The 26,011-nt window shown below is 51.0% G+C and overlaps 1 protein-coding gene across 1 annotated transcript; it reads left to right on the top strand.

Annotated features, from left to right (window-relative positions):
* Positions 1–66: 66 nt before the first annotated feature.
* Positions 67–25,538, top strand: MTFR2 (mitochondrial fission regulator 2). The gene is made up of 9 exons (XM_044291851.1): positions 67–174; positions 913–1,046; positions 2,543–2,641; positions 3,447–3,551; positions 17,905–18,029; positions 18,850–19,082; positions 19,732–20,035; positions 20,137–20,326; positions 24,439–25,538. Exons 2-9 carry the CDS (start codon positions 984–986, stop codon positions 24,511–24,513), a joined length of 1,194 nt encoding a protein of 397 aa, XP_044147786.1. The 5' UTR covers positions 67–174; positions 913–983; the 3' UTR covers positions 24,514–25,538.
* The last annotated feature ends 473 nt before the right edge of the window (positions 25,539–26,011 follow it).

Here is a 26,011-nt window from a genome sequence, read left to right as displayed (position 1 = left end):
CTGTCACGTGTCCTCACGAACCTGAACTGTCCAATCCTAGCGCGGGACGTGATCTCGCAGCGCTGCGTTTGAATGAGTCTCGTCTGTGAACGAAGCTGAGCGGAGGGCACCGAGCACTGTCACTCTCCAGCCGGGCGGACACGGATGAGGCGAGGCGTGGACTGCTCCGGGACTGTGAGTGCTAACGCTGGATAGCTTGTATACTGTACGGCGGCCATGTGATCTGTCTGTGCCGTGTACTAGGCTGCACACTTAGTAGGGGCCCCTCCCCCACCCAGTACCTGTGCATCAGACACTCCCAGGCAGCATAGAACATAAAGGCCAATGTCCCAGATTTTTAGCAAAAATCTTCTGCTTTAAAGGGTTTGTCCTGGACTAAATGTTTCCCCTGATGCTTGCAGCCTGCCCCCCGCTATAAGAATCCTATTTCCCATCTTGTTCGCTTCCTTCCTGGCACGATCACATGATCTGTTACCTCTGGGAGCAGGCAAGTATGATTCTTTCCCTAGCAGGGGCAGGCTGCGAGCATAAGGGAGAAAAATGATTTAGTCCCAGACCATCCCCTGAAGCAGAAGAAATTGTAATAAAAAGTCGCCTGCCCCTCACCTACTTTATCTGACTTCTATGTTGGAAAAAGTGGGGGATGTGCATATAATACAAAACTGTCTGCCTGCAGCCGCCACTAGGGGGAGCTCAGTGTATACGCTTACAGTTTCCATTGCAATCGGTAGTAATACTATTTGCACTAAGCTCCTCCTAGTGGCAGCTGTGTGAAGATGCAGCGTTCTCTTGTTGGGAAGAGATGGGGTTCGGCACCCTTCCGCGGACCCATAGCAGTCACATGGTCTTCTGTGTCAGCCCCTCCTCAGTCTGAAGTGAGGTGACGGCAGATAACGTTTCATTGTTTTCCAGGGTGAGAAGTCGGGGATGCGTGGAATGTGAAGAGGTTGTGCTGTGAACGGAGTAATCTACAAGGCTTAGAAATGTCTCTGCTTTTGGAGCTTCTCAGACAACTCCTAGAATATCTGGGTATCCCAGCTGAGCAGGTTGGTACAGGTGTTTATATACCGGGGGGTGTGGGCATAAGAGTGGGCACACAGGCTTGCCCTTCAGTCTCGTTCCATCTCCGAAAGGAACAAGTGGCTGATTATTCTTACTGCTGGCTTCATACATATAAGAGCAAGGTCAGCTGAGCCAGCTCTCGCCCAAAGATATCGGGAGAAAGAAGAATCGGGCATGTACAGTTTCAGCATGCCCAATCCTTTCTTCTCCAGGGAGATAAGCTGGTGCGCATGATGTCCAGAGGGTTACCTGTCGGCCATTGAAGGAATGGCCGCTCTGAGCAGAAGGGGTGTTTCCTGCTCCGTCCCCTGTATTATATTCTCCTGAAGTACAATGGAAACGGCTTTCTTGTTGGCGGCTTCCACAGGTTCTCTACTACACTGTGAAAAAGCAAAAATGGGCTTCCTAAGGCCTCTTTCACATGGCGCTTACGGAATTGGAAATTTGACATAGATTCTGTACCACAAATCTGCAAGCAGACGGGTAGAACCCTCCTCCCGTTGGCCACGCTGCCCTTCAGGTGGATGCAGTTTATAGGCACCAGGGACACGTCCGCTACTATGGGAGGCAGATTCTGCGTGACCGCTGGTGGCTTTTTGCTGCAGAATTCCCACCAGATTTCCGATGTGTGAATGAGGTCTAAGATGTGTATAGGAGGTAGAAAACAGATTGTGATCACCCTCAGGGGACGGGGACTATTGTAAGTATATCTCTAACCACTGAGCCACGTGACTTGATCAGTGCGGCCTCGTGGTCACATCACAGCTCATTGGACTTTGAGTACATATGAAAGTTGTGTTTGTCTGGTTCTTACATATTTATGGCTTTTGGTGACAATGTCCAAATCTTGGAGACCCCTTTGGGATCTGCCCACTGGCACTCCCGGCGATCATGAGAATGGAGCAGTGGTTTGCATGTGTGACATCCGCACCGTTCACTTTTATCTGATTATTGGAGACAGCATGGAGTGCTGTACGTGGCAGTCCGTAAAAGTGAAGAGAGTGGTGGTCCCACGGGTTGGACCCCAGGAGATCAGACACCTATTCCCTATCCTAGGAAACTCCATTTAATGAATCTACCCGTAGTCATTGTCCATCCCTTGTCTGTATGTCTCATCCCATCTTGGACATGCCCCCAATGTCTGGTAGGTGTGGGTCCCAACGTTGAGACCTTCACCTATACTTGGAACAGAACCCACAAAGTGCCAGAGGGGACGCACCGTTCATGCTCAGCTGTCTGTTGGAGGGCTGAAAATAGCCGAGCAGCGTGCTATTTTCGGAAGTCCCATTGAAATCAATGGGAAGCGAGGCCACTGCTCCATTTATTTTTGGCGCTGCCATAAAAAACGAATTCTCCGGCACTTTGGGACTTGCACCTATCCGACATTGGGGACATATCTTAGCAATATGCCCCCAATGTCCAACATGCCTTTAATATTGTTTGGTGTTGTCCTAAGAATCATTTCTATTCTGTTACCCAGCTCGTGCCGGTATGGGAACGGTTTACTCGCAGACGTAGCATTGTCCGTGCTATAGCAAATCGCCTTCCTCCTGTGCTGTTTGAAGGCATTGACATACAGGTACGGTACTGCATACAATGGGTATTTTATGTGGTCATCTAGGGAACTGTATGGGTTTTCTGTGTATAGTTCTGCAGTGGACACAGGATGTGAAACCTCACTGCATTCAGTAGAGGCTGCCTAGGTTCCTGTTCAGACCTTACTACTCCAGCACTGTGCTGCAGACACCGAATGGTATATAGCCGGGATCTGTACTCGGGGTGAGGTCAGCCGTGACAGACTTCAGCAGAGGCGGCAGGTTAAAAAATCCAAACAGCTTATTTTCTGGTATGCAGCATAAGGCCTCATGCACACGACTGTATGTATTCTGTGGTCCTCAAAAAATACGGATGACATCCGTATGCATTCTGTATTTTGCGGAGCGGAACAGCTGGCCACTAATAGAACAGTACTATCCTTGTCCGTAATGCGGATAATAATATGACATGTTGTATTTTTTTGCGGAACGGACATACGGAAACAGAATGCGCACAGAGTAACCCCGAAAGTCAGTGGGGGACGGATCCGTTTTCTATTGTGTCAGAGAAAACAGATCTGTCCCCATTGACTTACATTGCGTGCCAGGACGGTTCCGTTTGGCTCCGCTTCGTGAGGCGGACAGTGGTGTCCGCCACCGGAGCGGAATGGTGACTGAGCGGAGGCAAACTGATGTCCTTGTGTCACTTACAACTACAGGCTTTCCAGATTGGGGACCGTGGACAGATTTCACACATGCATTGCATAATTACGGTACATTTATTTAATCCTTGTAGGAAAAACCCGGGTTTTGTTTTTCTTGCTTATGCCAATATATGTTCCCCTCTAGTGTATCCAGGTTTTGGAAAGGAAGAACTATGGCTGGACTCGTAGTGTGGTTCGAATTATTGGAACATTGCTGCCATTGGAACGATGTCCTAGACCTCATTTTCAGGTTTGTGCAATCTCGACAGCATGTGCATGGTGCCCTATAGTTAACCCTTCAGATTAAAGTGGTTGTCTCATCATGGACAACAGGACATATCGCTAGGATATGCCGCCTTTGTCTTATAGGTGCGGGTCCCATGTCGAACGGAGCCCCGCAAGGTGGTGGCTGGAGGACTCGGGTCTGGCCAGCTCCCCGTAAAAGTGAATGGGAGCGCGCCGCGCATTCGCGGCCCCCGCTCCCATTCATTTCTATGGGACCGACGGAAATAGCCGAGCCAGCTCTCGGCAATTTTTTTTTTTTTTTTAGCTCTCGCCTATTTTCGCCGGCCCCATAGAAAATGAATGGAAGGCGGCTGCGCATGCGCAGTGCGTCCTCCTTCACTGGCGGGGCTCCGTATCCCACAGCGTATCCTAGCGATATGCCCCCATTTTCCATGATGAGACAACCCCTTTAACCACTTCAGCCCCGCTAGCTGAAACCCCCTTCCTGACCAGAGCACTTTTTACACTTCTGCACTACACTCCTTTCACCGTTTATCGCTCGGTCATGCAACTTACCACCCAAATGAATTTTACCTCCTTTTCTTCTCACTAATAGAGCTTTCATTTGGTGGTATTTTATTGCTGCTGACATTTTTACTTTTTTTGTTATTAATCAAAATGTAACGATTTTTTTGCAAAAAAATGAAATTTTTCACTTTCAGCTGTAAAATTTTGCAAAAAAAACGACATCCATATATAAATTTTTCGCCAAATTTATTGTTCTACATGTCTTTGATAAAAAAAAAATGTTTGGGCAAAAAAAAAATGGTTTGGGTTAGGGCTGAAACGATTATTCGAATAACTCGATTAAATCGAGTCAAAAAATTCATCGATGCAGTTTCCCTGCATCGAGGAATCGTTCAGATCACGTGATCACGGAGCGGGAGTGAAATTAAGCGTCTCACTCACCACTTCCGTGTCCTCCGGAGCCAGAGAGGCAGGACTGAGCGGCCGGCACAGCGGAGGGAGGAGGGAGTCTCTCCCTCCCCACTGTGCGCGGCTGCCGCTGAAGACCAAGTAGGAGGAGGAGGGGAAGAGGGGAGGGGAGGGACTGTGGCCACTGCACCACCAATTAATGTGCCGGCCATATCCCACAGGGTCCCCCTCCTCCCCCCCATCATTGGTGGCAGTGTCTGTTCCGATCGGAGCCCCAGCAGTGTAATGCTGGGGCTCCGATCGGTTACCATGGGAGCCAGGACGCTGCTTAAGTCCTGGCTGCCATGGTATGTTAGTAGTGAGCAGAGAGCAGCGCATTATACTCACGTGCGCTGTGGCCGCCGGTCGCACCTTCTTCTGTCTGTGCGGCGGATTGCTAATGCTTACAGCATTAGCAATGCGCCGCACAGACCTATGAGAAGGAGCGACCGGCGGCCACAGCGCACGTGAGTATAATGCGCTGCTCTCTGCTCACTACTAACATACCATGGCAGCCAGGACTTAAGCAGCGTCCTGGCTCCCATGGTAACCGATCGGAGCCCCAGCATTACACTGCTGGGGCTCCGATCGGAACTGACACTGCCACCAATGATGGGGGGGAGGAGGGGGACCCTGTGGCCACTGCCACCAATGATTAATACTGGGGAGGGGGGGAGGGAGGGGGGGAGGGGGGGTTGCGTTACCAGAGGGGGCATATCAGAGGCTGGGGGAGGCAGATCAGAGGCTGGGGGGAGGGAGGGGAGGCAGATCAGAGGCTGGGGGGAGGGGGGGAGGCAGATCAGAAGCTGGGGGGAGGGGGGGAGGCAGATCAGAAGCTGGGGGGAGGGGGGGAGGCAGATCAGAAGCTGGGGGGAGGGGGGGAGGCAGATCAGAGGCTGGGGGGAGGCAGATCAGAAGCTGGGGGGAGGGGGGGAGGCAGATCAGAAGCTGGGGGGAGGGGGGGAGGCAGATCAGAGGCTGGGGGGAGGCAGATCAGAAGCTGGGGGGAGGGGGGGAGGCAGATCAGAAGCTGGGGGGAGGGGGGGAGGCAGATCAGAGGCTGGGGGGAGGCAGATCAGAAGCTGGGGGGAGGGGGGAGGCAGATCAGAGGCTGGGGGGAGGGGGGGAGGCAGATCAGAGGCTGGGGGGAGGGGGGGAGGCAGATCAGAGGCTGGGGGGGAGGCAGATCAGAGGCTGGGGGGGGGAGGCAGATCAGAGGCTGGGGGGGGAGGCAGATCAGAGGCTGGGGGGGGGAGGCAGATCAGAGGCTGGGGGGGGGAGGCAGATCAGAGGCTGGGGGGGGGAGGCAGATCAGAGGCTGGGGGGGGGAGGCAGATCAGAGGCTGGGGGGGGAGGCAGATCAGAGGCTGGGGGGGGGAGGCAGATCAGAGGCTGGGGGGGGGAGGCAGATCAGAGGCTGGGGGGGGGAGCCAGATCAGAGGCTGGGGGGGGGAGCCAGATCAGAGGCTGGGGGGGGAGCCAGATCAGAGGCTGGGGGGGGGAGCCAGATCAGAGGCTGGGGGGGGCCAGATCAGAGGCTGGGGGGGGCCAGATCAGAGGCTGGGGGGGGCCAGATCAGAGGCTGGGGGGGGGGAGCCAGATCAGAGGCGGGGGCAAGCAGATCAGAGGCTGGGGGGAGGCAGATGGAGAGAGAGTGGTTAATGGAGGCTGCAAGCACCACCTTGGCATGTATAAAGTTATTGGTTTAGAGAGGGGTTAATGAAGGCACCTCCGATGCTTTCATTAACCTCTTCAGACCAATAACTTTATACATGCCTAATGCCAAGGTGCTTCCATTAACCCCTCCAAACCCAATGGGCATGTATAAAGTTATTGGTTTGGAGGGGTTAATGGAAGCACCTTGGCATTAGGCATGCCTTCAAACCAATAACTTTATACATACCTAATTACGTACGTTATTTTAAGTAGCTTTTTCTTATTAGATTACTCGATGAATCGAGAAATATAATCGATAGAATACTCGATTACAAAAATATTCGTTTACTGCAGCCCTAGTTTGGGTAAAAGTTATAGCGTTTACACACTATGGTACGAAAATGTGAATTTCCGCTTTTTGAAACGGCTCTGATTTTCTGAGCACCTGTCATGATTCCTGAGGATCTACAATGCCCAAACAGTAGAAAAACCCCACAAATGACCCCATTTCGGAAAGTAGACACCCTAAGGTATTCGCTGATGGGCATAGTGAGTTCATAGAACTTTTTATTTTTTGTCACAAGTTAGCGGAAAATGATGATGATTTTTTTTTTTTTTTTTTTTTTTTTTTTCTTACTTTTTTTTTTCTTACAAAGTCTCATATTCCACTAACTTGCGACAAAAAATAAAAAATTCTAGGAACTCGCCGTGCCCCTCACAGAATACCTTGGGGTGTCTTCTTTCCAAAATGGGGTCACTCGTGGCGTAGTTATACTGCCCTGGCAATTTAGGGGCCCAAATGTGTGAGAAGTACTTTGCAATCAAAATGTGTAAAAAATGACCGGTGAAATCCGAAAGGTGCACTTTGGAATATGTGCCCCTTTGCCCACCTTGGCAGCAAAAAAAGTGTCACACATCTGGTATCGCCGTACTCAGGAGAAGTTGGGGAATGTGTTTTGGGGTGTCATTTTACATATACCCATGCTGGGTGAGAGAAATATCTTGGCAAAAGACAACTTTGCCCATTTTTTTATACAAAGTTGGCATTTGACCAAGATATTTTTCTCACCCAGCATGGGTATATGTAAAATGACACCCCAAAACACATTCCCCAACTTCTCCTGAGTACGGTGATACCAGATGTGTCACACATTTTTGCTGCCAAGGTGGGCAAAGGGGCACATATTCCAAAGTGCACCTTTCGGATTTTGCAGGCCATTTTTTACACATTTTGATTGCAAGGTACTTCTCACACATTTGGGCCCCTAAATTGCCAGGGCAGTATAACTACGCCACAAGTGACCCCATTTTGGAAAGAAGACACCCCAAGGTATTCCGTGAGGGGCACGGCGAGTTCCTAGAATTTTTTATTTTTTGTCGCAAGTTAGTGGAATATGAGACTTTGTAAGGAAAAAAGAAAAAAAAAGAAAAATCATCATTTTCCGCTAACTTGTGACAAAAAATAAAAAATTCTAGGAACTCGCCATGCCCCTCACGGAATACCTTGGGGTGTCTTCTTTCCAAAATGGGGTCACTTGTGGCGTAGTTATACTGCCCTGGCAATTTAGGGGCCCAAATGTGTAAGAAGTACTTTGCAATCAAAATCTGTAAAAAATAGCCTGTGAAATCCGAAAGGTGCTCTTTGGAATATGTGCCCCTTTGCCCACCTTGGCTGCTAAAAAGTGTCACACATTTGGTATCGCCGTACTCAGGAGAAGTTGGGGAATGTGTTTTGGGGTGTCATTTTACATATACCCATGCTGGGTGAGAGAAATATCTTGGCAAAAGATAACTTTTCCCATTTTTTTATACAAAGTTGGCATTTGACCAAGATATTTCTCTCACCCAGCATGGGTATATGTAAAATGACACCCCAAAACACATTGCCCAACTTCTCCTGAGTACGGCGATACCAGATGTGTGACACTTTTTTGCAGCCTAGATGCGCAAAGGTGCCCAAATTCCTTTTAGGAGGGCATTTTTAGACATTTGGATCCCAGACTTCTTCTCACACTTTCGGGCCCCTAAAAAGCCAGGGCAGTATAAATACCCCACATGTGACCCCACTTTGGAAAGAAGACACCCCAAGGTATTCAATGAGGGGCCTGGCGAGTTCATAGAAAATTTTTTTTTTTTTTGCATAAGTTAGCGGAAATTGATTTTTTTTGTTTTTTTCTCACAAAGTCTCACTTTCCGCTAACTTAGGACAAAAATTTCAATCTTTCATGGACTCAATATGCCCCTCAGCGAATACCTTGGGGTGTCTTCTTTCCGAAATGGGGTCACATGTGGGGTATTTATACTGCCCTGGCTTTTTAGGGGCCCTAAAGCGTGAGAAGAAGTCTGGAATATAAATGTCTAAAAATGTTTACGCATTTGGATTCCGTGAGGGGTATGGCGAGTTCATGTGAGATTTTATTTTTTGACTCAAGTTAGTGGAATATGAGACTTTGTAAGAAAAAACAAAAACAAACAAAAAATTTCCGCTAACTTGGGCCAAAAAAATGTCTGAATGGAGCCTTACAGGGGGAGTGATCAATGACAGGGGGAGTGATCAATGACAGGGGGAGTGATCAATGACAGGGGGAGTGATCAATGACAGGGGGAGTGATCAATGACAGGGGGAGTGATCAATGACAGGGGGAGTGATCACCCATATAGACTCCCTGATCACCCCCCTGGTAAGGCTCCATTCAGACGTCCGTATGATTTTTACGGATCCATGGATACATGGATCGGATCCGCAAAACACATGTGGACGTCTGAATGGAGCCTTACAGGGGGGTTATCGATGACAGGGGGTGATCAGGGTGATCACCCCCCTGTCACTGATCACCCCCCCTGTAAGGCTCCATTCAGACGTCCACATGTGTTTTGCGGATCCGATCCATGGATCCGTAAAAATCATACGGACGTCTGAATGGAGCCTTACAGGGGGGTGATCAGTGACAGGGGGGTGATCACCCTGATCACCCCCTGTCATTGATAACCCCCCTGTAAGGCTCCATTCAGACGTCCGCATGTGTTTTGCGGATCCGATCCATGTATCCGTGGATCCGTAAAAATCATACGGACGTCTGAATGGAGCCTTACAGGGGGGTGATCAATCGACAGAGGGGTGATCAATGACAGGGAAGTGATCAGGAAGTCTATATGCGTGATCACCCACTTGTCATTGATCACCCCCCTGTAAGGCTCCATTCAGACGTCCGTATGCGTTTTGTGGATCCGATCCATGTATCCGTAAAAATCATACGGACGTCTGAACGGAGCCTGACAGGGGGGTGATCAATGACAGGGGGGTGATCAATGACAGGGGGGTGATCAGGGAGTTTATATCGGGTGATCAGTGGTTTATAAGGGGTTAATAAGTGACCGGGGGGGGGGGGTGTAGTGTAGTGTGGTGTTTGGTGCGACTGTACTGAGCTACCTGAGTCCTCTGGTGGTCGATCCTAACAAAAGGGACCACCAGAGGACCAGGTAGCAGGTATATTAGACGCTGTTATCAAAACAGCGTCTAATATACCTGTTAGGGGTTAAAAAAAAATCAGATCTCCAGCCTGCCAGCGAGCGATCGCTGCTGGCAGGCTGGAGATCCACTCGCTTACCTTCCGTTCCTGTGAGCGCGCGCGCCTGTGTGCGCGCGTTCACAGGAAATCCCGGCCCTCGCGAGATGACGCATATATGCGTGACTCTGCGCAGGGCCGCCACCTCCGGACCGCACATCTGCGTTAGGCGGTCCGGAGGTGGTTAAACACCTGTCAAATGGACTTCTCTTGCATGCTAACACTATGAATGTCTGGTAGCTGTAGGTCTCAAATTTAATTGTATAGGGTCAGAATTAGGGGTGGGCGGTATAGGCGATATGCGATATGAATTTGGGCCACGATATGGATTTTCGCCATATCGCCTATATCGCCGGACCGCGATATGATCGCGCGCACCATGTTCTGAGCCGGCCGGCACAGTGGAGGGAGGAGGAGGGGGGAGGAGGGAGTCTCTCCCTCCCCACTGTGCGCGGCTGCCGCTGAACACCAATGAGGACAGAGTAGGAGGAGGAGGGGAGGGACTGTGGCCACTGCACTACCAATGAATGTGCCGGCCATATCCCTCAGGGTCCCCCTCCTCCCCCCCATCATTGGTGGCAGTTTGCAGTTCCGATCGGAGCCCCAGCAGTGTAATGCTGGGGCTCCGATCGGTTACCATGGCAGCCAGGAGTCACGCTGCTGAAGTCCTGGCTGTCATGGTATGTTAGTGAGCAGAGAGCAGCGCATTATACTCACGTGCGCTGTGGCTGCCGGTCGCTCCTTCTTCTGTCTGTGCGGCGGATAGCTAATGCTTACAGCATTAGCAATGCGCCGCACAGACCTATGAGAAGAAGGAGCGACCGGCGGCCACAGCGCACGTGAGTATAATGCGCTGCTCTCTGCTCACTAACATACCATGGCAGCCAGGACTTCAGCAGCGTGACTCCTGGCTGCCATGGTAACCGATCGGAGCCCCAGCATTACACTGCTGGGGCTCCGATCGGAACTGCAAACTGCCACCAATGATGGGGGGGGAGGAGGGGGACCCTGTGGCCACTGCCACCAATGATTAATACTGGGGAGGGGGGGTTTGCGTTACCAGAGGGGGCAGATCAGAGGCTGGGGAAGGGAGGCAGATCAGAGGCTGGGGAAGGGGGGCAGATCAGAGGCTGGGGAAAAGATCAGAGGCTGGGGAAGGGGGGCAGATCAGAGGCTGGGGAAGGGGGGCAGATCAGAGGCTGGGGAGAAGATCAGAGGCTGGGGAAGGGGGGCAGATCAGAGGCTGGGGAAGGGGGGCAGATCAGAGGCTGGGGAAGGGGGGCAGATCAGAGGCTGGGGAAGGGGGGCAGATCAGAGGCTGGGGAAGGGGGGCAGATCAGAGGCTGGGGAAGGGGGGCAGATCAGAGGCTGGGGAAGGGGGGCAGATCAGAGGCTGGGGAGAAGATCAGAGGCTGGGGAGAAGATCAGAGGCTGGGGAGAAGATCAGAGGCTGGGGAAGGGGGGCAGATCAGAGGCTGGGGAAAAGATCAGAGGCTGGGGAAGGGGGGCAGATCAGAGGCTGGGGAGAAGATCAGAGGCTGGGGAGAAGATCAGAGGCTGGGGAAGGGGGGGCAGATCAGAGGCTGGGGAGAAGATCAGAGGCTGGGGAAGGGGGGGCAGATCAGAGGCTGGGGAGAAGATCAGAGGCTGGGGAAGGGGGCAGATCAGAGGCTGGGGAAGGGGGGCAGATCAGAGGCTGCCGCCATGGTCAGCTCCCTGCTGTTGTGTGCACTATGCACAGGGCAGCAGGGAGAGTGTAAAGTCCTCTATAGAGCTCTATTAGGGTGAATATGACAAGGGTTCTAGCCCTTAAGGAGGCCAATAGTTAATAAATAAAAAGTAAAAAATAAATAAAATTTAAACACCCCCCCCCCCCAATATAGAAAACAATATATCGCAATATATATCGCATATCGCACATGCTTAAAATTATATCGCAATATAGATTTTAGGCCATATCGCCCACCCCTAGTCAGAATTCCATATTACTAAGGGCTCTTTCACACGAGCAGATGCCGTGCGGGTAATCCGCTGCGTGAAAGAGTGCCAAGCCCTGTTCCGGACAGCAGAGACACGGAGCAGTAACCTGATTGATAATGCTCTGCGCCTGTCTGTGACCTTTTTACTACAAAATCACAGTGAGATAAAGTTGTCACCGTGATTTTGTAGTAAAAAGGTCACAAAGAGGCAAAGAGCATTATCAATCATGTTAATGCTCCGTGTCTCTGCTGTCTGGAACGGGGCTTGGCTCTCTTTAATGCAGCGGATTACCCGCAGGGCATCCACTCGTGTGAAAGAGCCCTCAGCCTTATACAGTGCCTCCAGCATGGTCCACCTATGTTCCCGGGTGCAAATACCTTGGTTGTCAGCAGCACTGGGTCCAATTACGTTGTCCTTTATGACATCATAACTTCTGTGACCTAAAAAACCCCAGGTATGTCAACATATGCACTGGTGCCTTACCAAGAATCCACTTTATTCCCACCAAGTCGTCATTACCGTTGACCCCATTCCCATGATCTCATGCCCATGGCATGATCAGCTGCTAAGAAGCCTTAAAGGAGACACACCAGATCTGCAGTATGGACTTTCCGTATTTCCATGTTAAGCCATTGAGACTGTCTGCTAGCTGGGTGTCCCAATTTATAGGGCCAGCACCCTTTCTGATGACGGTGCCCTTCTCACCAGTGAGCATCACTGAAGTTGTCCATTTGAGCATTAAGAGATCACAAGTAGGGCTGCAACGATTAATCGATGTAATCGATTATATTCGATAACTGGATTCGTTGTCGACGAATCCAGTTATCGAATAATCGCCGATTCGTTGCTATGCGGGCGGGCGGGCGGTCCCTGCATCTTTATTTTACCTTTTTACAATGACGCTCCTGTAACAGCCAGGCAGAGCGGACGGCGGCGTAACGTCACTCACTCACGTGACACGCCTGCTCCGCCTCCTTCATTCATGAGGTGGGCGGAGCAGGTGCGTCACGTGAGTGAGTGACGTTACGCCGCCGTCCGCTCTGCCTGGCTGTTACAGGAGCGTCATTGTAAAAAGGTAAAATAAAGATGCAGACGGTGATTAGTCCGACTTATAAGCATCGGGGTCGGGGCTGTTATGGGGAGGGGGGGAGGATCTGTCTATGGCACTGCTATGGGGAGGGGGGGTCTGTGTATAGCACTGCTATGGGGAGGGGGGAGGATCTGTCTATGGCACTGCTATGGGGAGGGGGGGGTCTGTGTATAGCACTGCTATGGGGAGATGGGGGAGGATCTGTCTATGGCACTGCTATGGGGAGGGGGGGTCTGTGTATAGCACTGCTATGGGGAGATGGGGGGGTCTGTGTATGGCACTGCTATGGGAAGGGGGATCTGTGCACTGTTATGAGGAAAGGGATCTGTGCACTGTTATGCCCATAACAGTGCACATATCCCCCTCTCCATAACTGCGCCACCCACAGATCCCCCTCTCCATAACTGCGCCACCCACAGATCCCCCTCTCCATAACTGCGCCACCCACAGATCCCCCTCTCCATAACTGCGCCGCCCACAGATCCCCCTCTCCATAACTGCGCCGCCCACAGATCCCCCTCTCCATAACTGCGCCGCCCACAGATCCCCCTCTCCATAACTGCGCCGCCCACAGATCCCCCTCTCCATAACTGCGCCGCCCACAGATCCCCCTCTCCATAACTGCGCCGCCCACAGATCCCCCTCTCCATAACTGCGCCGCCCACAGATCCCCCTCTCCATAACTGCGCCGCCCACAGATCCCCCTCTCCATAACTGCGCCGCCCACAGATCCCCCTCTCCATAACTGCGCCGCCCACAGATCCCCCTCTCCATAACTGCGCCGCCCACAGATCCCCCTCTCCATAACTGCGCCGCCCACAGATCCCCCTCTCCATAACTGCGCCGCCCACAGATCCCCCTCTCCATAACTGCGCCGCCCACAGATCCCCCTCTCCATAACTGCGCCGCCCACAGATCCCCCTCTCCATAACTGCGCCGCCCACAGATCCCCCTCTCCATAACTGCGCCGCCCACAGATCCCCCTCTCCATAACTGCGCCGCCCACAGATCCCCCTCTCCATAACTGCGCCGCCCACAGATCCCCCTCTCCATAACTGCGCCGCCCACAGATCCCCCTCTCCATAACTGCGCCGCCACAGATCCCCCTCTCCATAACTGCGCCGTCCACAGATCCCCCTCTCCATAACTGCGCCGTCCACAGATCCCCTCTCCATAACTGCGCCGTCCACAGATCCCCTACTGCGCCGTCCACAGATCCCCTCTCCATAACTGCGCCGTCCACAGATCCCCTCTCCATAACTGCGCCGTCCACAGATCCCCTCTCCATAACTGCGCCGTCCACAGATCCCCTCTCCATAACTGCGCCGTCCACAGATCCCCTCTCCATAACTGCGCCGTCCACAGATCCCCTCTCCATAACTGCGCCGTCCACAGATCCCCTCTCCATAACTGCGCCGTCCACAGATCCCCTCTCCATAACTGCGCCGTCCACAGATCCCCTCTCCATAACTGCGCCGTCCACAGATCCCCTCTCCATAACTGCGCCGTCCACAGATCCCCTCTCCATAACTGCGCCGTCCACAGATCCCCTCTCCATAACTGCGCCGTCCACAGATCCCCTCTCCATAACTGCGCCGTCCACAGATCCCCTCTCCATAACTGCGCCGTCCACAGATCCCTCTCCATAACTGCGCCGTCCACAGATCCCCTCTCCATAACTGCGCCGTCCACAGATCCCCTCCCCTCTCCATAACTGCGCCGTCCACAGATCCCCTCTCCATAACTGCGCCGTCCACAGATCCCCTCTCCATAACTGCGCCGTCCACAGATCCCCTCTCCATAACTGCGCCGTCCACAGATCCCCTCTCCATAACTGCGCCGTCCACAGATCCCCTCTCCATAACTGCGCCGTCCACAGATCCCCTCTCCATAACTGCGCCGTCCACAGATCCCCTCTCCATAACTGCGCCGTCCACAGATCCCCTCTCCATAACTGCGCCGTCCACAGATCCCCTCTCCATAACTGCGCCGTCCACAGATCCCCTCTCCATAACTGCGCCGTCCACAGATCCCCTCTCCATAACTGCGCCGTCCACAGATCCCCTCTCCATAACTGCGCCGTCCACAGATCCCCTCTCCATAACTGCGCCGTCCACAGATCCCCTCTCCATAACTGCGCCGTCCACAGATCCCCTCTCCATAACTGCGCCGTCCACAGATCCCCTCTCCATAACTGCGCCGTCCACAGATCCCCTCTCCATAACTGCGCCGTCCACAGATCCCCTCTCCATAACTGCGCCGTCCACAGATCCCCTCTCCATAACTGCGCCGTCCACAGATCCCCTCTCCATAACTGCGCCGTCCACAGATCCCCTCTCCATAACTGCGCCGTCCACAGATCCCCTCTCCATAACTGCGCCGTCCACAGATCCCCTCTCCATAACTGCGCCGTCCACAGATCCCCTCTCCATAACTGCGCCGTCCACAGATCCCCTCTCCATAACTGCGCCGTCCACAGATCCCCTCTCCATAACTGCGCCGTCCACAGATCCCCTCTCCATAACTGCGCCGTCCACAGATCCCCTCTCCATAACTGCGCCGTCCACAGATCCCCTCTCCATAACTGCGCCGTCCACAGATCCCCTCTCCATAACTGCGCCGTCCACAGATCCCCTCTCCATAACTGCGCCGTCCACAGATCCCCTCTCCATAACTGCGCCGTCCACAGATCCCCTCTCCATAACTGCGCCGTCCACAGATCCCCTCTCCATAACTGCGCCGTCCACAGATCCCCTCTCCATAACTGCGCCGTCCACAGATCCCCTCTCCATAACTGCGCCGTCCACAGATCCCCTCTCCATAACTGCGCCGTCCACAGATCCCCCCCATAAGTGTCGTCCACAGATCCCCCCCATAAGTGTCGTCCACAGATCCCCCCATAAGTGTCGTCCACAGATCCCCCCATAAGTGTCGTCCACAGATCCCCCATAAGTGTCGTCCACAGATCCCCCCATAAGTGTCGTCCACAGATCCCCCCATAAGTGTCGTCCACAGATCCCCCCATAAGTGTCGTCCACAGATCCCCCATAAGTGTCGTCCACAGATCCCCCCATAAGTGTCGTCCACAGATCCCCCCATAAGTGTCGTCCACAGATCCCCCCATAAGTGTCGTCCACAGATCCCCCCATAAGTGTCGTCCACAGATCCCCCCATAAGTGTCGTCCACAGATCCCCCCATAAGTGTCGTCCACAGATCCCCCCCCATAAGTGTCGTCCACAGATCCCCCCCCCATAAGTGTCGTCCACAGATCCCCCCCCCATAAGTGTCGTCCACAGATCCCCCCCCCATAAGTGTCGTCCACAGATCCCCCCCCCATAAGTGTCGTCCACAGATCCCCCCCCCATAAGTGTCGTCCACAGATCCCCCCCCCATAAGTGTCGTCCACAGATCCCCCCCCCCATAAGTGTCGTCCACAGATCCCCCCCCCCATAAGTGTCGTCCACAGATCCCCCCCCCCATAAGTGTCGTCCACAGATCCCCCCCCCCATAAGTGTCGTCCACAGATCCCCCCCCCCATAAGTGTCGTCCACAGATCCCCCCCCATAAGTGTCGTCCACAGATCCCCCCCATAAGTGTCGTCCACAGATCCCCCCATAAGTGTCGTCCACAGATCCCCCCCATAAGTGTCGTCCACAGATCCCCCCCATAAGTGTCGTCCACAGATCCCCCCCCATAAGTGTCGTCCACAGATCCCCCCCCATAGTGTCGTCCACAGATCCCCCCCCATAAGTGTCGTCCACAGATCCCCCCCCCATAAGTGTCGTCCACAGATCCCCCCCCATAAGTGTCGTCCACAGATCCCCCCCCATAAGTGTCGTCCACAGATCCCCCCCATAAGTGTCGTCCACAGATCCCCCCATAAGTGTCGTCCACAGATCCCCCCATAAGTGTCGTCCACAATTTGTTTTAATATGGCCTTTGAACATATTTTTTCAAGTAAGATCATATAAACCTCTGTTTTGTAATTTTGTCGTTTTTGTCGATTAATCGTAGAAATTAATCGGCAACTAATCGATTATTCAAATAATCGTTAGCTGCAGCCCTAATCACAAGCCTATTTCACTTACATCCCTCCCACCACAGTCATCCTCAGTACTGACATCAGCAAGGCAGTGACACCATCACATATGAATTCACACATACGTCATTAGTCACACTGGGTGCTTAAAAGGGGATGCACCGCACCTGCCATGGGCCACCTTTTCCCAGGTGTAGCCACCATAAATGGCTATCAATTGCGGGTCCTAGATCTTTATTTACAGGGTTAGGATGTGATATCGCCACCTTAAAGTCGACAGTGTAATTATGAAGATCAATTAAAGGGGTTCTGCAGTTTGTTTAAACTGATGATCTAGCCTCTGGATAGATCAGCATCTGATTGGCGGGGGTCCGACACCCGGGACCCCTGCCAATCAGCTGCTGGAGAAAGCAGCGGCTCGGCCTTCTCACTGTTTACCGCAGGCCCAGTGATGTCACGACTTGTATCAACTGGCCTGGGCGGGGCTAAGCTCCATTCAAGTGAACAGAGCTTAGCCCCGCCCAGGCCAGTTGATACTAGTTGTGACGTCACTGGGCCAGCGGTAAACAGTAAGAAGGCCGCGGCGCTCCTGGAGCGCCGCTGCCTTCTCCAGCAGCTGATCGGCGGGGGTCCCGGGTGTCAGACCCCCGCTGATCAGATGCTGATGCTCAATCCAGAGGATAGATCATCAGTTTAAACGAACTGCAGAACCCCTTTAACTTAGCAGTAGGGTCGACCTGTTCAGTTTGTTTAAAGGGGTTGTAGTAAGTGCCAGCCAAGGTAGACGAAATTAAGGAATGGCCAGCGCTCCACTGTTTCCATGTATCCCAGAGTAGTGAATGGGAGTTCGGCAAACTCCGCTGTTTCCGTAGCTCCATTTCACTGCTATGGTAGTTATGGAGACAACAGAGCGCTGTCTGCTTAGTGGTTTCTGTAAGTGTGCCCACCCCTGGCATTGACTGCAGTTTTTCCTATCTCTGCCATGAAAGGACTAGATGGAACAACCCCTTTACGTGCAGAAGTTTTCTATCCAGTTACAAATGTTTAATGTCTATATTTTCTTCCTTGCAGAAAGTCTTGGGACCTGGAGTGTTAGAATCTGAAGAATACGAGGCTATGAAGAGATCTGACATCCCTTCTTTGGCAGATGCCCCATGTCTGTTGGATGACAATGTTATGACTTACACCCGATTTAGGTGGTAATCTCTCATTTTATTACTCCTAAAGGGTTTATGTAGGGATCTTTTAAAAAAAAAAAAAAAAAAGAAAACCACTTCAGTCATGGCTACATGTATTGTTATTTTCTGTCACTCACTGGACCCCAGTGTTATGCCAGAGCAGCTCATAAACCTCACAGGTTGAGGCAGAACTTGCAGTTTCGGCTTGACGAAGAATTAGAAGTCCCAACATCCCCTTCTGCTTCTCTCACCCCTTTGCTTAATATGCATGCACAGGATAATGTCCTGCAGACGGAGCAGAGTGGAAGAGGCAGACTGGCTTGTTTCCTCAACAGCGCCCCCTAGTGATCATGTTATTTGATGATGTGCCAACACACAGGAGGGGGATACTTTGATACCTAGTGTAGCGCTTGATTAGAGGGGTTCTCCGGTAAAAATGCCATGTTACCAAGTGCCAGCAGCATGACCTACTAAGCTAAGGATTCAGACTGACCGGCTCCCTGCCTCTGTGGTCCTCCAGGCTGCCTCCGGTATATTCATCTTCCAGTGCTGAATGGTTACATGCTCTGCTGCAGCCAATGACTGGCTTCAGCAGTTATTTGGCCACAAGCAGCAACTGCTGAAGCCAGTCGGCAGCAGAGTATGTGACCATGCCCATGCTGCAGCAAAGGAAAACAGTGTGGGGACTAGAGGATGTAGACACTGAAGGCAGTTCGGTGAGCAGGTAAGTATGAATCCTTAGCTTAGTGGAGCAGGCTCTGATACTTGGTAAAATTGCATTGTTACCGGAGAACCCCTTTGATGTCTTTATAGTGATAATGATCTTTTTTTCTATCAGACATGATTTTCCATCAAACAAGTCCATGGGAGAAGTCCACTTAGCGGGACCCCCTAACACAGATTCCGGATTTCTGACTATCGTGTCGGGCAACAGAGTGTCTGAGATCAGTCTTCTTCCTGCAAATGACCATGCCTTTCAGAAAATAGCAGCTTTAGAGGATGAGCTGGTTCAGCTGCGAGCGCAGATCGCTGGTATTGTCGCCATGCAAGAGTCAAAAGCCACACAGTCCTGTAAGTCAGTGATGTATTTTTATTTCTTGGTTCAGTTTCATGAATGAAAAATTTCCTATTAAAGAAGACTTGTCTCCATGAAGTGCAGTGTAATTTGCAAGTAGCAGGTTATAGAGCAGGAGGAGCTGAGCAGATTGATATATGGTTTTATGGGAGAAGATTTTACACATTTAAGTCTGTTCCCCTCCATGAACTTAAGATCATCCACGTGTACAGCTCTAAGTACATGGGTTGGTGTTATCTATGACTGACAGCTATCTATGTATACACACTTACACAGAGAATACTATCAATCACTGATAACACCTCACCTGTGTACAACTATCAGTGACTGACAGCTATCTCTGTATACACAATTACACATAGAATGCTATCAATCACTGATAACATCTCCCCTGTGTACAACTATCAGTGACTGACAGCTATCTCTGTATACACAATTACACAGAGAATGTTATCAATCAGTAATAACACCTCCCCGGTGTACAGCTGAAATCGGAGTAAAGCTTTTACTGACTCTTTCCCCCAAAAAAAATATTTCAATCTGCTCAGCTCCTCTATAACATTCACAATGCACTGCATGTTGGGGTTTACAGTTTATTGGTTGAACACTTGGCTACATACTTGTTTTATTACATTCCCTTTTCAGATACAGAATCAATATGCTCTGTTGGCAGCCCAAGTAATGCCCTTCCACCTCCATCTTTAGCTTCTACACCCCTTTCTGCACAATTCTCCCAATGTACAACACCAGCCCCACCGCCCCCTCCACCACCACCACCTCCAGCCCTTCCTTCTAACCTCAACTCTGCAAAATCTGCCATTAGTCTTATAAAGGAACGTAAAGCTTCTCACAAGCGCAGCCCAATGGAAAGAGATGCTGTGGATAAGCTTCCCAGTATGATGGATGTTTTAAAAGGCATAAATACCATCAAGCTTCGTACGGTTGAAAGGTAAGATTATTTACCTGTTTTTTCTTTCACTGCTGTGCTGTCTCTATAGTTTATTAGGCATTTGCTGATAAATGTAGCTGACTTTTCCTCCCTTCCTTTAGATCCCCCGGCGGCACACCCTTAACCCGGAAAGACAAGAAGAGACGTTCTCTCAATGATCCAACAGACCCGGCAGCTATTATAGCCCGCGCTTTAAAGCAGAAGTTTGCACACAGGCATAAAGATGACTCGTACGATAAAGAAAATAGATCTTACGAGGACTCTCCGTTCTCTAGTCCTGAAACCCCAATGGTACTGTATAGATAACATTTACTTAAAGGCTCTGTACACCTTCAGGGGCTATTTATTATTGTACTAGCACAAGAACCCGGCTTGGCACGGGTATATTTCATCTGTTTCATTTAAAGGGGTTCTGCAGTTTTTTTAACTGATGATCTATCCTCTGAATAGATCATCAGCATCTGATCGGCGGGGGCCCGACACCCGGGACCTCTGCCGATCAGCTGTTTGAGAAGGCAGCGGCGCTGGCAGTAGTGCCGTGGCCTTCTCACTGTTTACCACAGGCCCAGTGACATCACGACCAGTATCAATGGCCATTGATACTGGTTATGACGTCACTGGGCCTGCTGTAAACAGTAAGAAGGCCACGGCACTACTGCCAGCGCCGCTACCTTCTCAAACAGCTGATAGCAAATGATGGCCAATGGGATAGAGAAGGCGCTCATAGGGTAAGTAAATTCAAACAAACAAATTTCTAATGAAAGAAATGGTTTGCTCACCTACTGCGGTTGCATCAATTGGATGCAACTGCAATGGAGATCAAGTATAGATAAGGGATGGTTGGTGCAGCCAAGATCCGTCCTAACACCTTGGGCAGGGGCCACCCTGCCACTAGGGTAATGGAAATGAAGAGAACACGTGCCTCTCCAGATAAGCCGTGACACTCTCCTAACCTTCCCGGCTCAGACTTGATAAAGGGGACTTTACCCCGAAACGCGTTGTCTTATAAATAAATGGAATACTGCCGAAATTAAAACACGGTCCTTGTTTGGTTGTCTCGTGCGCCCCCAGCAGTCCACACGCTCCACTTAAGGTGTAGCGTACTTCTCTTCAAACAGCTGATAGGCAGGGGTCCCGGGTGTCGGACCCCCGCCGATCAGATGCTGATGATCTATCCAGAGGATAGATCATCAGTTAAAAAAACTGCAGAACCCCTTTAATGTTTGTGTGTGTTGTTAAAAGATATCGACAGTATCCCCCATAACAGTGACTTCTACAGCACCCCGCCCCTTTAACGGTGAACTCCACAGTCCTCACCCCTTTATACTGACCCCCCCCCCCCCCCCACAGTGCTCCGCCACTTTAAAATGGGACCTCCACAGCAGCCCACTCCTTTGACAGTGACCTGCTCAGTGGCCCGCCCCTTTAACAGTGACCTCACAGTACCCTGCTGCCTTAATAGTGACCTCCATAGCAGTTCTGAAGGTGTACATAGCCTTTAAGTGATGAACTGAAAATCAACCATACAAAAGATTAATAAGCAGAAGTTTGGGCATGGACCTTCCACACGGTAGTCTGTGGTAATCATGTATTGCAGAGGTCCCCAAAATTGTGTATGTTGTGAGCCACATTCCACTTTCAATGATGGTCAGGAGCAACTTGCAATTCAAAAATAGTGAAGAGAAATTTTGAATGTGGAGAAACAGAAAACATGAAATTGCTAATTTACTGATAAATATTTTAATGTGAAACTATTATTAAACCATCCAAATTGGCACTGTTTGGTGGTAAATCTAGGATAGGTCTGCAACAGTGTCAGTAGTCAGTACATATGGTCATAATTCAGGACTCCCATGGCGAGCCACACAGCAGGAGATGGTTGGGGACCACTAATGTATTGCATGAAGCAGTCACATAAGGTCATCTGTTTTAACATGGTGAATTAGGGCCTGTACTATATAAGTATATAAGCCTGGACAGCGCTTTTAATTCGAAATTTAGTTCCTGATCTTGGGGACACTGGCTACAGGCACAGCCACTGTTTAATCTCTTATACCCAAAGGGCAGTATATACTATATGTGATGCAAATAAATAAGTGGCCTTTCATTGCTCTGTTATGAGCCTTAGGCTACTTTCACACTAGCGTTCGGGGCTCCGCTTGTGAGTTCCGTTTGAAGGCTCTCACAAGCGGCCCCGAACGGATCCGTACAGCCCCAATGCATTCTGAGTGGATGCGGATCCGCTCAGAATGCATCAGTTTGGCACCGTTTGGCCTCCGCTCCGCTCAGCAGGCGGACACCTGAACGTTGCTTGCAGCGTTTTCGTGTCCGCCTGGCCGTGCGGAGCCAAACGGATCCGTCCAGACTTACAATGCAAGTCAATGGGGACGGATCCGTTTGACGTTGACACAATATGGTGCAATTTCAAACTGATCCGTCCCCCATTCAATGCAAAGTCAGGAGTCCCCATCAGATCGGAGTTTGCTCCGATCCGATGGTATATTTTAACTTGAAGCGTCCCCATCACCATGGGAACGCCTCTATGTTAGAATATACCATCGGATTTGAGTTACATCGTAAACCTCAGATCCGACAGTATATTCTAACACAGAGGCGTTCCCATGGTGATGGGGACGCTTCATGTTAGAATATACTGAGAACTGTGTACATGACTGCCCCCTGCTGCCTGGCAGATGCTGCCAGGCAGCAGGGGGCAGACCCTCCCCCCTCCTCCTGTAATTAACTTATTGGTGGCCAGTGCGGGCCCCCCTCCCTCCCCAGTATTAAATATTACCAGTGCGGCGGCCTCCCCCTCCCTCCCTCCCCAGTGTTAAATATGACCAGTGCGGCCTCCCCCTCCCTCCCCAGTATTAAATATTACCAGTGCGGCGGCCTCCCCCTCCCTCCCCAGTATTAAATATGACCAGTGCGGCCTCCCCCTCCCTCCCTCCCCAGTATTAAATATTACCAGTGCGGCCCCCTCCCTCTATATTTATTGGTGGCCGGGCCAGTGCGGATTCCAAGTATTGTGAGCAGTGCGGCCTCCCCTCTCCCCCCCTAATTAAAATCACCCCCCCCCCCATCATTGGTGGCAGCGGAGAGTACCGATCGGAGTCCCAGTTTAAATCGCTGGGGCTCCGATCGGTTACCATGGCAACCAAGACGCTATTGCAGTCTTGGCTGCCATGGTTACTTAGCAATAAATACAAGCATTATACTTACCTGAAGAGCTGCGATGTCTGACCGGCCGGGCGCTCCTCCTACTGGTAAGTGACAGGTCTGTGCTATAGGCAATGCGCCGCACAGACCTTTCACTTACCAGTAGGAGGAGCTCCCGGCCGGTCAGACATCGCAGCTCTTCAGGTAAGTATAATGCTTGTATTTATTGCCAAGTAACCATGGCAGCCAAGACTGCAATAGCGTCTTGGTTGCCATGGTAACCGATCGGAGCCCCAGCGATTTAAACTGGGACTCCGATCGGTACTCTCCGCTGCCACCAATGATGGGGGGGGGGGGTGATTTTAATTAGGGGGGGAGAGGGGAGGCCGCACTGCTCACAATACTTGGAATCCGCACTGGCCCGGCCACCAATAAATATAGAGGGTGGGGGCCGCACTGGTAATATTTAATACTGGGGAGGGAGGGAGGGAGGGGGAGGCCGCACTGGTCATATTTAATACTGGGGAGGGAGGGGGGGCCGCACTGGCCACCAATAAGTTAAATACAGGAGGGGGGGGGCGTCTGCCCCCTGCTGCCTGGCAGCATCTGCCAGGCAGCAGGGGGCAGTCGTGTACACAGTTCTCAGTATATTCTAACATGAAGCGTCCCCATCACCATGGGAACGCTTCTGTGTTTAGAATATACTGTCGGATCTGAGTTTTCCGAAGTGAAAAATCAGATCTGAAATAAACAGTTATGCAAACGGATCCGTTCTGAACGGATGCAAGCGTTTGCATTATAGGAGCGGATCCGTCTGTGCAGACACCAGACGGATCCGCTCCTAACGCAAGTGTGAAAGTAGCCTTAGATAGACACTATAGAACTTTTTTTTTTTTTTCTCTTTTTTTATACTATTCAGGGTAACTAGAAAGATTGGTCTCAGAATGTCTACACCAGGATGGCCAACCTGAGGCTCTCCAGCTGTTGCAAAACTACAACAGCTGGAGAGCCGCAGGTTGGCCATCCCTGGTCTAGACCTTTATTGGCTAGGCTTCTTTAGTCATCATCTTTTGGAATTCCCATGCAGTTATGATAAAGCTAACATGATCACTGTTCTCAAAGAAATCTTGAATGACAGATATGATACAAAAAATACAGACATGATAAAACCACAGAACTCAGATTTTATTTTATTTTTTAATAACTTATTTATTCCCCCCCTTCCCCATGTTCTTCATTTGTAGTTTGGGCGCCACCTGCTAAAGCCTGTGGGGAAAAGAACACAGAGAGAACTTACAAGTAGGCAAGTCCATGCGTGACGTGACGGAACCTGTTTTGGAAGTTTTTTGGGAAAAACGTGTGAATATCTATTATTGCAACTAGCACAGCATAATGGGCAACTCCATTATTTTTTTTATTCATTGAAGCCAGGGGATTCTTTTTGAAGTTCATTTTACTGTAAAAGTCTGTTGGTTGAGTTGATTTAGTGTACAAAGGCTTTTCTTAAAGTTGAATTCTGATAGCCTATTATGGGTAAGCTATGGCATAAATGTCTGATCTGCTGGGGTTCCACTAATCAGAAGTAGTCACGATCACGAGAGTGAGGTGCCCTGAGTCTCTCGTTTGAATCGAGTGATGATCTATTCATTCTTAATGGCACTGCCCACCGGCTGTCTACATGAAAATAAATGGGGCTGCAGCGCCATTCAACAATTAAACCTGTATTGCCTATCCTGTGGATAGATGAACCGTAATGATTGGACAACCCCTGTAAATGTACAGCAAAAAAGATTGTCAAGCCCTATAGACCTTTGTAAAAATGCTTGCATCGTCTCTGCTTCTTCCAATTTTATCAGCAGACCATTTCTCCATAAACGTAAGAGCATCACCTCCCTCAGCGTGTTCAGGCACACCAATTATTCTGACATTATTAGGTCTCGGTCTGTTCTCAAGATCATCAGATTTAGATATAAGTAGTGAGACGTTGTGTATTACACACTGAAGGTCTCTTTTTTACAGGCGGTACCTGATCCTCCATTATACTTAGTTGGGGGAGCAGTTCCACACAGGATAGTGGCAAGTTGTCCAGCAAAACAGCAGGTAACCGGAGAATATACAGGAGACTTGGCCAGGACCTCCACACCATGCTTCTGCTTACATGCCCGGTCAGGCCATGCCCCCCGTAGTCTCTTACATTTTAGAGTAGTAATGGGGTACACGGAATCCATCATTTTTCCAATTGCTGTATGTCTTGGTGACGGTTCCCCCAGACAGTATGCCATTTGCTATGAATAGGTTACTTGCCAAAATACCCTTTTAAAGGGAGTCTGTCACCACATTTTAGCATGTTAGACCATTAAAATAGGGTTATGTGATCCACCCAGAACATAAAAACTGTACCTTTGTTGTAGAAAACGGACTTTTCTTTTTGCCGAAAATGAACTTATAAGATTATGTTCTGAGCCCTCTCAAGTGCCCAGGGCGGTCTCTCAATCCTCGGAGCCCCAGGCAGGCACCTCCTAAACGGCTCATAACTCCGCCCTCCGTGCGCCTCTGCCCGCCCGTTTACTCCCCTCCCCTGTCCTTTTCCACTGCGGCTGTGCGGTCCAAATCGTAGCGGGCGCATGCGCAATGCGATGCCCGCTCCTGGCAGGGCATCGCAATACCTACTGCGCATGCGCCCGCTACGATTTGGACCGCACAGCAGCAGTGGAAAAGGACAGGGGAGGGGAGTAAACGGGCGGGCAGAGGCGCACGGAGGGCGGGGTTATGAGCCGTTTAGGAGGTGCCTGCCTGGGGCTCCGAGGATTGAGAGAC

The sequence above is a fragment of the Bufo gargarizans genome, chromosome 4, assembly GCF_014858855.1.
Source record: "Bufo gargarizans isolate SCDJY-AF-19 chromosome 4, ASM1485885v1, whole genome shotgun sequence".
NCBI classification, from domain to species: Eukaryota; Metazoa; Chordata; class Amphibia; order Anura; family Bufonidae; genus Bufo; species Bufo gargarizans.
The sequence above is the reverse complement of the archived record's forward strand: the minus strand, read 5'-3'. Positions and strand labels throughout refer to the sequence as shown.

Coding starts and splice junctions, on each gene's coding strand:
- MTFR2 (XM_044291851.1), top strand. CDS start 984: ATGTCTCTGCTTTTGGAGCTTCTCAGACAACTCCTAGAATATCTGGGT. Junction 1,047..2,542: donor TGGGTATCCCAGCTGAGCAG/GTTGGTACAGGT, acceptor TCTGTTACCCAG/CTCGTGCCGGTATGGGAACG. Junction 19,083..19,731: donor GTCAAAAGCCACACAGTCCT/GTAAGTCAGTGA, acceptor TTCCCTTTTCAG/ATACAGAATCAATATGCTCT.